The sequence below is a fragment of the Canis lupus genome, chromosome 26 (assembly GCF_048164855.1).
Source record: "Canis lupus baileyi chromosome 26, mCanLup2.hap1, whole genome shotgun sequence".
Taxonomy (NCBI): domain Eukaryota; kingdom Metazoa; phylum Chordata; class Mammalia; order Carnivora; family Canidae; genus Canis; species Canis lupus.
The window spans coordinates 14,934,209-14,946,845 of NC_132863.1; the positions used below are offsets into that span (position 1 = coordinate 14,934,209).

Genomic DNA, 12,637 nt, shown 5'->3' on the forward strand with positions numbered 1-12,637 from the left:
TCTCCGTGTCATGTGGGTCACGTGGAAGCAGAAAAAGCCTGGTTGCCCCACTTGTCCTGGTGCTAAACTCACTGTGTTGGCTCAGAACTTTCACTCAATCTGTGTCTGACTCCTAGAGGCCTCCTCCTTACACCTGTACACACTGTGCCCACTGAACCCCTTGCCCTTCTCTGGAGAAGACCTACCTGGTGTAAGCTTCCCTGCACTCTCCCATGTTGGATATGCTTTGCCTTGGCTTCCCACTGCATAGCTCAGTCGATGAGCCACAGTGCTGGCTTGTTAGGTAACAAGTACTTGCTTATCTTTAATGATATATAATCAGTTTGAGGGTCTGGAATGTATGGCATTTTTGGGTGGTTACTGGTAGTCCTTTTAGTAGGAATAACAGATAACACTTTAATCACTTCCAGCCGATTATAAAACCAATTAAGCAAGATCTTAAAGTGTGAAATTACCTGTTAATCCTTCTATTTTTTTAATAATAAATTTATTTTTTATTGGTGTTCAATTTGCTAACATACAGAATAACATCCAGTGCTCATCCCGTCAAGTGCCCCCCTCAGTGCCCGCCACACAGTCACCCCCACCTCCCGCCCTCCTCCTCTTCCACCACCCCTAGTTCGTTTCCCAGAGTTAGGAGTCTTCCATGTTCTGTCTCCCTTTCTGATATTTCCTACCCATCTCTTCTCCCTTCCCCTCTATTCCCTTTCACTATTATTTATATTCCCCAAATGAATGAGACCATATAATATTTGTCCTTCTCCGACTGACTTACTTCACTCAGCATAATACCCTCCAGTTCCATCCACGTCGAAGCAAATGGTGGGTATTTTTCATTCCTAATCTGTTAATCCTTCTAAACTAACAAAGCTACTTTCATTTCTGTATACTCTTGTGTCATTTTTTCCACCCAAATACATATTTTATATGGTTTACTTAAAATTATAGTCTTTTTTTTCATTTTCATTTGGTTATCCCCATATAGTTTTAAAATCTACTTTTATTGAATGATAACATTCCATTGAGTTCATGTACCAAACTATTCTCTACTGCTAGATATTTAAATGAACTTTCAATTTTTTTTTATAAAAGATGACTTTGCAAGAAATATATTAATGCAAAAAAAGATATATCATTTCCTTTATCAGAAAATTTGTGGTTCAGATACGTAAGATAGCAACTTATATACTTGAGCATTACTAACAAAATTTGTTCTTGATAAGCTTTAAAATAGTTATCTAAGAATAATTAATGGAAGGGATGAGTATTAAGAAAATATAGCAGAATTATGACAGTAGACTAAGTTGAGTAATGCCTTTCAAAATTCATGACCACCCAGGACCTCAGAACATGACCTGATTTATGAGTAGGGTCTTTGCGTATTCAATTAGTTAAGGATTGAGATCGCACTGGACTTGGTTGGGTAGGCTCTAAATCCAATGATTGGTGCCCTTGTAAGATGAGGAGAGGACACCCAGAGACTAAGAGGAAAAAAGCTAGGGGATGACAAAGACAGAGAATGGAATAATGCAGCTACAAGTCAAGTAATGCTAAGGACTGCCAGGAGCCACCAGGAGCTAGAAAAGGCAAAGAAGGATTTCTCCAAGAGCTGCCAAATCTATGATTTTAAGCTTCTAGTCTCCAGAACTGTCAGAAAATAATTTTCTGTTGTTTTAAGTCTTCCAGTTTGCGGTAATTTTTTTTTTTCCAGTTTGTGGTAAATTTGATTACCAATGGTAAATGAGAAAAAAATTTGTTTTTTGTTTGTTTGTTTCTTTAAGGAGACAGAAGTTTATTGAATACACTGCAAGGGAGTAGCAGGCAAAACAGCAAAGGAGAGACTGTGCCATGAGGTGGTAGTGAGGGGCCACAGTTATAGGGCAGAGTGAGGAGGTATGGGAATGTATGGAATATCCCCCCTTTTTTGGTAACTGTCCCTGGTTGTGAGTAGCCCATTGGTTAGTTAGGGCCAATAGCTATTTTGAGGTAGGTTACTTAATAATGAGCCTGTTTGTATCAGGTGTGGGCCCTTTTTGCCTTGCTCAAGGCTCCACTGCTCAAGTATGTTACCTAAAAGTGGCCTCTACATTATTCCTGACAGATTGACAGTGACAAATCTTTGGTATTTGGGTGGAGTTCTCCTCTTTAGTAGCTTCTTCCTACTGTCTGAGGGGCAGAGAGATGTCCCTACCCATGGATCAACATTGGTGGTCAGTTGGGAATTTACATGTAGGAATTGCAAAAGGCAGAGGCAGCCAAATCCAAGGTAGATCATATATACAAATTTCCCTGAATAGAAAGGATCATCTGTCTGCTTGAAATTACGGCAGCGAAGGAATCTTTTCTTGGGCATATCTTTCAAATAAAGTAGGCTTTCTCATTGTTAACAAGAAGCATCCATCAGCCCCTGGAGACCTCTCAAGGACCCATCATGGTTTGATCAAAGAATACACTGAATCTCAGAGTATTCTTCCTATTTCTTGTAGCAATATCTTGGTTCCACCCTTGAGGGTTGATTCTGCACAATTCTGACCGAGAATATAGGTGCTCACTATGACCTTTCAGGGGGATCCTCCTGTGTATTGGAGGAATGCTCTGGCTAGTTATAGTCCATGTAGTTCTGTATTCCACAGGACAACCCCCTGTGGGGAATAAAGTTTATATGCTGATCAATATTGACTCATGTGCTAGGCGTGTCTAGAACAGACCACACTGACCTCCTAACAGGGTAGTGACCTGTGCACACAAGCCTCTGATTCTACAGAACCCCCAGGATGAGCTGAAACTTCTTGGATGCCTGGAGGCCATGGCACAGACTCTGGAAACTTTCTTTTTAAAAAAGGAACCAATCTGCCTTTTCCCATTTTCTTCTTTCTTCTGGACTTAACAGAAGTTTTACTTATTTGTACTTAAAAAAAAATCTATTTCTAGGTTTAGCACCATTTCCAAAAGTTTGGACGCTCCTGGTGAACACTTTCCATGTATATTCGTTTTTTTCTCCTCCTTCGCTCCTACCATTCCTTCCTTCCCCGTTTTCATACAGAGTTGAAACCATCACTTTAAGAATCCCCCAAAACTGAAAAGATCATAGCAATTCCTCAGTACAGACTTCCAGATACTTGCTGGCTTTTCAGGGATCTCTGTCTTTTGTTTGCTTCTTTAACTGTTGCTTTTCAAGACATTTCATTTGGGTGCCTTGGTAGTGAGCACCAACCGTGGCACCTAGATGGCTTGGATCCGTGTGCTCACTCTTGGCTCTGGTTCTCTCCTGTTCTCCACTCCAACCTTTCTATTTTATCAAGAGGTAAAGCCAGCAGAAAAATATATGTTCCCCTAATGGCTACAAAGTGATGCTAATAAAGATCAACAAATCCCCTAATTATGATTTTAGATGAGGTCTTTTGGCTTCCACCAAATGATTAAGCATTTCCCAAACTGCTTTTCTAGAATGTGAAAAGATACACTAGGTGTGGTGGGGTAAAGATCCTGTGGTAAAACTGGGAAATGCTTATGTGTTCCCCTCATCTCTGGATCTGCAGTACATCCCAGGGAATGCAATCAGGAGCCTGTTTCAATTCTCCAAGCCAGGCAACTCTTGAAGCTATTTCACTATAACCCATCCTGCCCCCCTTCTCTGGAGCTTTTCTCCTTGGTGTTCTTACCAGCATTTTCTGTAGTTCAAAGGAAGCCATCAAAATAGATACCACTGCAAATGCAAATCAACTTTTCAACAAATATTTGATAGAATAAAGAGTCTTAGCATCCACAAAGGAGAGGACAAAATGGACCGACTTAAAAACGTGGCAGGACATCCTGAGATCACAGCCCAGGAATGGCATCTTAATTAATGATGCTCCTCCTGGAGGATTACATGATGCAAGGATCAGCCTACTCTCTTTCCAGAAGGTTTGGAAAACAACCCTGCGAAGATGTTGGGCAGGGAGAACGAGAAACACCCACCTCCAGCCCCCATGATGTATCTTTAATTACAAGGCAGGCGGAAAGGGGAACTGGCAAATAAACAAAGGGCCACTTCATCTTTGCCTGAATTAAATAGCCTAGGTGCACAACAGGAAACAAAACCTCCAGCTACAGAAGCAGTGAAGAGCACAGCTCAAGGAACCGATGCTTAGCAGCTCACGCAACCCATCTTGGAGCGACATTTAAATTTAATGCCGATGGGCTAGGTATTCTGGAAGCATGGCATCATGCTATTTGTTCTCCTTACCACTCGGTGATAATAAAAGATATATAAATGATCAAACCCATCAAAAGCAACAGTGGGTGGGCCAAAAGAAATTCTAACACTCATTTAATTGCCATCTGCTTTGGAACTGCTTCCCATCACCAGCAGCAGCAGCTCGCAGTGATAAAGCCCCTGCAACGGGTAAGTGCTGATGTCCTCAGCATTTGCGCCTACAGATAAGGGAGCAAAGACAACCCCAGGATTCTGGGGCTCACAGGATTTGACAAAGGAAATGTCATCTTAGCACCCAACCTAGCGCTTCTCTTTCATGTAGGAGTGTGGGGGTAAACAAGAGAGCTGTTTTATGCCATGTTCAGTAGAAAAATGATACTGAAGAAATGAAAGTCCTTTTTATCCATTCCTAGTCATCTGTTTCCAATGTCACTTTTTTTTTTTTTTTTAATGTGGAAGTTTGGTTTCTGATAGTTGAAACATCATCTCTCTCCTTCAGCCCAGAAATGTTTTACAACTACTGGGCTTAGGAACAGAACCATTTGTGGAGAGTGCTCAGAAGTGCCACCAGCCTTCTTTGCTCTGTTTTCTTGTATGTTGGGAGCTTTTATTCTACAGCAATGTGGAGGAGAAGCAGTTGCACTAAAATCCCCTGCCTCCTGACATGGCAAGGAAAGAAAATGGGGAACTGACAGGAGACAAGCTGGGTCAGGGTAGAAAATACTGGATCTAACCCAAATCATGTTGCGAGGGAACTGGGCAGCCCAGAGTTCAAAGCTTCTAAAGATCACCATATGCAAGATGGTAAAAATAGTTATGGCAATTGTAAAACTACCAAACGTTCTCCATCAGGAGGGATTTCTCATCCTCTGGTGACCTCACAGCACAGAACCCCAATAAATAAGAGACCCAAAGCTCCTGCCAATGCCCAAGCCCTTCCTAAGGAATTGTCTTAACTTGGAAAAGCCTTTTTGGAACATTTTTCTTGTTTCTATAAAATGATGCCACCCACCTGATGTGACTGAGATTTAAGATACATTTAAAAATCATACAGAACATTGAGTTGCTGATGCTTAAAGAAAATCATGGTAAAATTACTAATGCATTAGAACTCTGAAACTTTCTAGTAGGCACAGAATTAAAAGATTTTTCTTATGATGATGAATTGCTTATGACAAAACAGTTTACTTTGGCAAAGTAAAGGGCAAAGTTGGAAAGAAGAAAATAGAAACAATGGATTTTTCTTGAGTTTGCTACAAATAAATACAAATGAAAAAAAGTTAATGGAAGGATTGCTGTGGTCAGACACTGCTCCTAAGCTGTGGGGCTCAACCAGTGTCCTCATATATCTGCTAAGTGGCCTCAGTGAAACAGCATTCTGTCAGGCCAAGAAAAATAGACAGTGTTTGAATCCTCAATCATTACCTTCATAGAAGTTTATCTAGACATTGCGATATATTTGAGACTACTTTGGAAATTATGAGAGAGAGAGAGAAAGGGAGAGGACTTTGGAGTAAATTAAGATTTGAATTAAACAATTACTTAAAAAAAGAAATAGCTCAATTAAAAAAAAAACAAAAAATAAAAAAAAAAAACCCCACAAAGGGTACTAGAGAGTATTCTTCAGGAAAAGGAATGTAAGTGACCAAGAAACACATGAAATGGGCTTGAGCTGACTCATAATTGTAAATATACAAATTAAAACAATGAGATACCACTTTTACTGCCATTATTGAAAAAAAAAAAAAGGGAGAACTTTTTAGAATCCAGAATTGGCCATGGTGAATCAGAGTAGGCAGTCTCACAGATAATGGGTGGGAGTACGTACTGATCCAACCCAAAGGGCTGGATAAAGAGAGAGTGGTATATACACATACTGGAATAGCATACAACCTTTAAAAATAATTTAAAAGCCTTATATGCATTGGCAGGAATGTTCTCCAAGATATAGTTGTAAATAAAGCAAAGCATAGAACAGGGTGTATTATATTATCTTTTGGAGTTAAATTAAAAAGGAAATATATGTGATACATACACGTATACATATACCCTGTACATTTGTGGATATACATATTTATTACACATATACAGATATGCTTTATGTTTTATAATCTTATGCTATTTTAAGACACTCATGTCTTTCTTTTATTTAAAATGTTATCAAAGAACTATCTAGGTAGCAGGATAATTTTATTTTATTTTTTTCTAAATCCAAAATAAAACATATATATATAAACTCTCCTTTTTGCTATATTCATATTACACAGTTATTATAGAAAAATAGGGCAAATACAATTTTTAAAAATTGCCAGAGGTTACATATGCTTACCTAAATGATCCAGAAGTAATAAGTAGAGTCCTGCCATATGGGATAGTGTGTTCCCTGTGATATTCCTGGAAGTTGTCCAGTGCAGTGGGTCAGCTCCTCTAAATCCTCACCCTCCCCCCATTCAAAGAGATAACTACTCCTAAAGGTGGGTTTATATCCTACTAGAATTTTTTGTCTACTTTATGTGTATGTATAAACAGATAACTAAGGGTCTTCATGAGTAATAATGGGATCTTTGCAATTTACTTTTTCTCTTCATAATAAATCACTGTCATCTTTCTATTATGAACACTGAGATCCAAGTCATTATTTTTAATAGATGCATGGTCTTCCACAGAATGGCCTTCCATATTTAACCAATTTTAAAAGTTGAGATTTCATTAGCTTAATCAGGCATAAGAGATCTTACTTCTGTAATTAATCTAAACTTGTGAAGTGATTTTAGACAAACTGACCCACCTGAAAGCTAAGAAAATATAATTTACCAAATTACTTAGTGTCCTGAAAATGTGAGTATTTTAAGGTGCCAAAACTTCAACAAGAAGAGCATACCTCTCTTGCTAAGTAACACTAGCTTTTCAGGATGCATCCTCAAACATGGACCAGAACTTTTCAGCTTTAGCATCATATACTCTGTGTTCCAGCTTTCTCAGAATAAGTATATAAGTTCAGCACTTTTCTTATCAAGGCCTTGGCCTGGCTGCTTCCCTGTCTAGAGAGAATACTAGTTTACTTCTCTGCTGTGCGTCATCTTTCAAGGTTCAAAGAGCCACGCCCTCCTCAATCCCATTCTGATTAAGCACTTCTTTGTTAAATGCTCTAAACACCCTCTGGGGTACTACCCTATGGGCACTTATAAAATAAATTACACTTATTTATGTAAATGCACATATGTACATGTGTACAGGGTTGGAAAACTCTTGAGGATAAGCGTAGATGACTTTTTCAACTTTGTAACTCTTACCCATAGAGTAGGTACTAAATAAGAATTGGCTACATCTTTTCCTTTGAGAAAAACATTTTAAATCAATATACTAAGAAATTGTTTTTACTGATTGAACTAGTGTATGTTAACAAAAGTTATATCTCATACACTGCTGATAGGTTATTTGGCAATCTGTATCTAAAGCTTTAAATATACATACAACTCCTTCCACTTTAAAGATTTCATTTTCAGGAAATGATCATGTGTATTTCCACAGCTCTACATTTAGGGTTCCCAGGCACAATACTTTTTATAAGAAAAAAATGGAAATGATTTCAATGTTTATCAATAACGAAACTGTGGATAATACATAAAATGGAATCCCATGCAGATAATAAAAATATTCTCTGTCAAGAGGAAATAAACTCTCAGAAGTAATGAGTCCAAAAGACTATGTACTATAAGATCCATTTAATTAAAATAGAAATGAAGTTGGAAGTAAAGGGACCAATATGGCAACAGAGCTCTCTCTGGGTGGTGAATTTAAGGATGACCCTTTTATTCTTTGTGTTGGGAGAATCTCTTTCTGATACATATATTCTCTATTGTGCCCTTTTTAAAATTAAAGATTGTTTTAATTTGAGAAAGGGTGCATGTGAGCAAGCATGTGCACATGTGAGCAGGGGGAGGAGTGAAGGAGGAGAAGGGGAGGAAGACAGGGGAGAAAGAATCTCAAGCAGACTCTAGGCTGAGTGAGGAGCCCAAGCTGGGGCTCAGTCTCACAGCCCTGAAATCATGACTTGAGCCTAAACCAAGAGTTGGTTGCTTAACTGATGAGCTGGTCAGGTGCCCCTATTTTACCTTTTATAGAATAAAACCTACTAAACATATTTGTGGAATGAATAAATCCATATTATCTTTCTTCAGCCATATAAAAATCTGAGCTATGTATCAACAATTTACTTTTTCTTCCCTAGAAAATGCTGGCATGCAAGACTGCAGAGTTTCATTTTGAACTTCTTCCTATAGAATCAACATAGTCTCTCAATGTTCTAGGGAGCAAGGGCTCTATAGATTTCCTACTCTGCTGGCTCAGCATATAATTGTTCAGATCTGAATGTGGGAGATTAGTTATGCAGGTGGAACAAGGACAGCACACTGTGTAAGTCAAGAGGCCATAAAGAAAATCAGAAAGTTAGAAAAAGACGGTTCTCATATTCTTATATTGTTCTCCTAAGGGAAGTCCCTTATGTAAATCCTCGGTTTCTTTACATTCAAAAGAAATGACTGAAAATTTTGAATAAACAGTCTTTGAAAATCAAATTTCGGTTAAGACATCAACTGCGGAATCCCATCCATGATAACACAGTACAGAAATTTCAAAGGCTTCTGATAAAAAGTCATTACAGTGATACATTAGGAAAGAAATACATAAGACTATTTTTAAAGAGATTAATCTCTTTATGTAAAAATATATGAGACTATTTTAAAGAGATTAAGCGGAATCAATACATACACAAATAACAACATTAGGAATGAGCTGCCCTATAAATACAGACATTTTTTCAGCACAGACCTACATGCACCCACTTTCCTTCTCTACAACTTCCAGGCTCTATGGAGAGTGCTTGGCATGAAGAAGGAACTCAACAAATTAGTTCTTTCCCTTTTCTATTCCAACTGCCCATTTCCCTGGACTAAATTAGAGTATTCCATTTGAAAAGTAACCCATGCAGAGAGAAAACCTGTATATCTTCCACAATATTTGTTTCTACAGCCATTTCTAAAATGCATTAGGTATTATGCACTGCCTACTTTCTAAGCTCAAGTATGTGGAACATGGTGTAATTCATTCCAAGCAGCTGCTGATGCTTGGAAAGACATAATACAGGTCTCCTGTCTCTTTATTATCCACTTAACCAGCCCTACAGCACCCCACCCAGACTCTTTTATGTGCTCTTCTATCAGCTACAGTATGTTCTGGCTTCAAATATAGGCTTTCTTTTTAAATGAAAGGCAGAGGCGGAGGAGGAGGAGTGTCTTTACTCTGAATTTGGTAACTGCAAAAATCCTCATGGTTCACACTCTTCTTGAATCTGTAATCTGGTTGTTAAAGGTGAGGGTTAGAGAAAATCTGCCCTCCAGAGATACAAGCATTATTTCAAAAATCCCCATGAAATAACCCCACATTCCCCAAACAAAACTGTGATGTGTTCCAGCATACTACAGAAATTTTATCTGTATTGATAGCACATATACATCTGTGCACACATTTTTGAGTCTTGCTATGTCATGTACTATAATGATGAGCACTTCACAAGAATGCTATGAGGGAGGGAGTAGGAGTATCTTTACTTTACAGGACAGGGAATGAGAATTTGAGAGGTTGTCACTGTCCCAAGGTCATCCAGCCAGGAAGGAGAATTAGAATTTCCACCCTTCGTTAATTTGACACAATCATTCTGTTTCCTTAGGAGAATACAGAGGATCTCTGTCTTCCTTTAAATGTTTTTGGCTTAATTAAGGGTTATAAAAAGTAAATATATTTGGATGTAAGCAAAATCCTATGATTTGGTCCAGGTTTTGATTTCTCCCATTGATTACCTTAGTAAAACCAAAGGTAGTCTTCTGTGGATGGAGGACTGGGATGTGTGTGGTGTGTGTGTGTGTGGTGTGTGTGTGTGTGTGTGTGTGTGTGTGAAAACGAACTCTTTAGAGGATTTGGAAGAAAATCCAGGCATGTTGATATTTGAGTTCAATTTAAACTAAAAATTTTAGTTCAATTTAAATAAAATAAATATGGTTCCATATTACTTATGTCTTTCTCTCCCTTTGGATGATGGTGTAAGTAAATCCTTCACAAACATATTTGTAAAAATTGATAAATGATATAAAATTACAATATTTTAAAATAAGAAAGAACCTTACAGATAATCCAACCTTGCCCTTTCCTTTCTTCCTAGAAAACCTGAAGTTGCTCTCTATCCTTGATTTCTTCAAGGCTACAAGGATTGGCAGCATGGATAGGAACAGACTTTTTTTTTAACCATTGGTAAAATATTTTATAATCCTATAATTTAGGACTTCTGTACTCACATGTTTAACTTACCTCCAAATCCATCAGGCACATATGTTTTAAGAACAATATTGCAGAAAATTGTTGGCAGTGATAATGGTTTATTTCCCTCGTTTCGAAGGGAAATGTGTCGATAGCCTGCTTGGAGGCCATCCAGTGGAAGAATCCTCTGGCCTATCAGCCTATTGTTGTCGTCATACACTGCTATTCTCAAGACTGCCAGGTCAGGGAGGATTACCTGCAAAGAATGGTAGCTCTCATGGGTATTGTGGAAAGCAGCTTCCAAGAGGCCCAACTCTAGGAATCTGAACCATATCCACACTGTTCTTAAATATGCCTTGATGGTAAAAAGAAGCCCATGATAAGTTTGCATTCCTAAAGGATACTGTGCAAGCTGTAGTGTCCAAGCCATTGAGAAAGCAATTGAACAGGCTTCCTGGAAATCATCTCATCAAAACTTTTAGATGAAACATATGTGAAAGATTACTGGTCCAACCCTTGTGATCTTTCCACACCCCCATGCATAGAATGGACAAGCAAAAGGAGACACCGAGAGATCAAGTGACTTCCCTTAATGTCTTAGATCGAGACAGCTGGGCCTGGAATTGGGGCTCTTGCCTTTGAATCCTGTGGTCTGCCTCCTACTTGGGCTGCTTCTGACATCTAGCTCTGTCTGTCTTTAAGAATATGGAAAGTATCTTGAAGAAATGCTTTGTGTATAAAGGACAATGTATGTAGAAATTTGGATTCTTCCTTTTTCTTGCACTCCTCAGTTTTTAATATTTTGGGATATTAGATAGAATGAGATGGGGCACTTAGAAATGTTGATATATACTCAAGACATCTACTCTTGCCATCTTCAAAATGAGTAAGCAGACATAAAATCTGAGCTCAGAAAGCAGAATTCTGATTCAGATATCAAATAGCAACATGACAAAAAAAAATCCAATGTTTTAAATCAAGAAGGACTACTCATTGGCTAAGAATAACCAAGACATCTTGGCTAATCTGAGTACTATATCTAAAACTAGACAATGGATCAGTTGCCTATTTATGCCTAGAGGTTATAATTTAATCCAATTTTGTGAAGACGAAGAGGAGAAATCAAGCTAAAATTCATTCAACTTTATATTTACTCTATTGTTTCTCATTTGGTATAAGGGAGTTTGCCTTGTGAGACTAGTGCAAAGAACAAAAATATTAAAAACAAGAGAGAATAAAAGTGAAAGCACTTGGTACCAATGAAAAGCAATTTAACTTCTGAACAACAGTAAAGGATACAGAACTAGCATCTTGTTTCTGGGGCTAGTAATACTACACGTAAAACCAATTTTGATGTCTCCTTATTCAATGAAAACAAAGAATGTCTGAAGTCAACTTGCTGAATTTCTAGAAATGTGTCTAGGGATTATTCATTCTGCCAAAGAACACTGGTCATATATATATATATTAAAAAAAAAAAAAAAAAAAACCTAGGAGGGGGAAGGCCCATGACAGCTATGTATGCAATTTTCATCCTACCCTGACTGTAGGAGAGAAGGTTGCAGTGTGGGTTGCATGGATAACGGTGCTCACATTACAGGGAGAGCCTTAATCTCACATTGGCTTATTTCATTGAATTACTGATCTTCTGTAATCTGGTTTCTGTAAACCAGTTAGTCTATTCTGAAACTGTTAATCCTCATTTTTGTTAAGATAAGAAGCCAATTATCTGTGTTGTAGGACATACAAATGGAGCAGAAACACCAGGAAACCTGTGGCTAATGCAGCAGCAAGAAACTATTTTGGTTAGGCTAACAGAGCAAGTGAGAGAGAAAAATAGCTGTATCTGGAGACAGCACTACCAATGCATGGATTTTTTTTTTTTAATACATCTTATGCTGACAAAAGAGAAACAAAGGGAAAAATGATTACAAGATTTAAAACCGAATCATTACAGAGTATGATTGTGATTGGTCTTGAGATCAAGATACAGTATTAGGAAAGATCCCCTCCGCTGCTCCCTCCCCTCACCAACCCAAAATAGCACAAGAAGCACAGACTGGAGGGATGGCAACACGTACCAGACGTTCTAGAGGCACAGGACAATACCAACTAATCTATTTAAGG

General features: G+C 38.1%; 1 protein-coding gene across 11 annotated transcripts in view; it reads right to left on the reverse strand.

Annotated features, from left to right (window-relative positions):
• PLCB4 (phospholipase C beta 4) overlaps positions 1-12,637 on the reverse strand; it is a 418,616-nt gene that overhangs the window by 38,373 nt on the left and 367,606 nt on the right. For all 11 annotated transcript variants that reach the window (XM_072800091.1, XM_072800090.1, XM_072800095.1 and 8 more), the window contains one exon: positions 10,562-10,766. In XM_072800091.1, the coding sequence (XP_072656192.1) occupies positions 10,562-10,766 (205 nt within the window). The remainder of the gene's footprint in view (positions 1-10,561; positions 10,767-12,637) is intronic.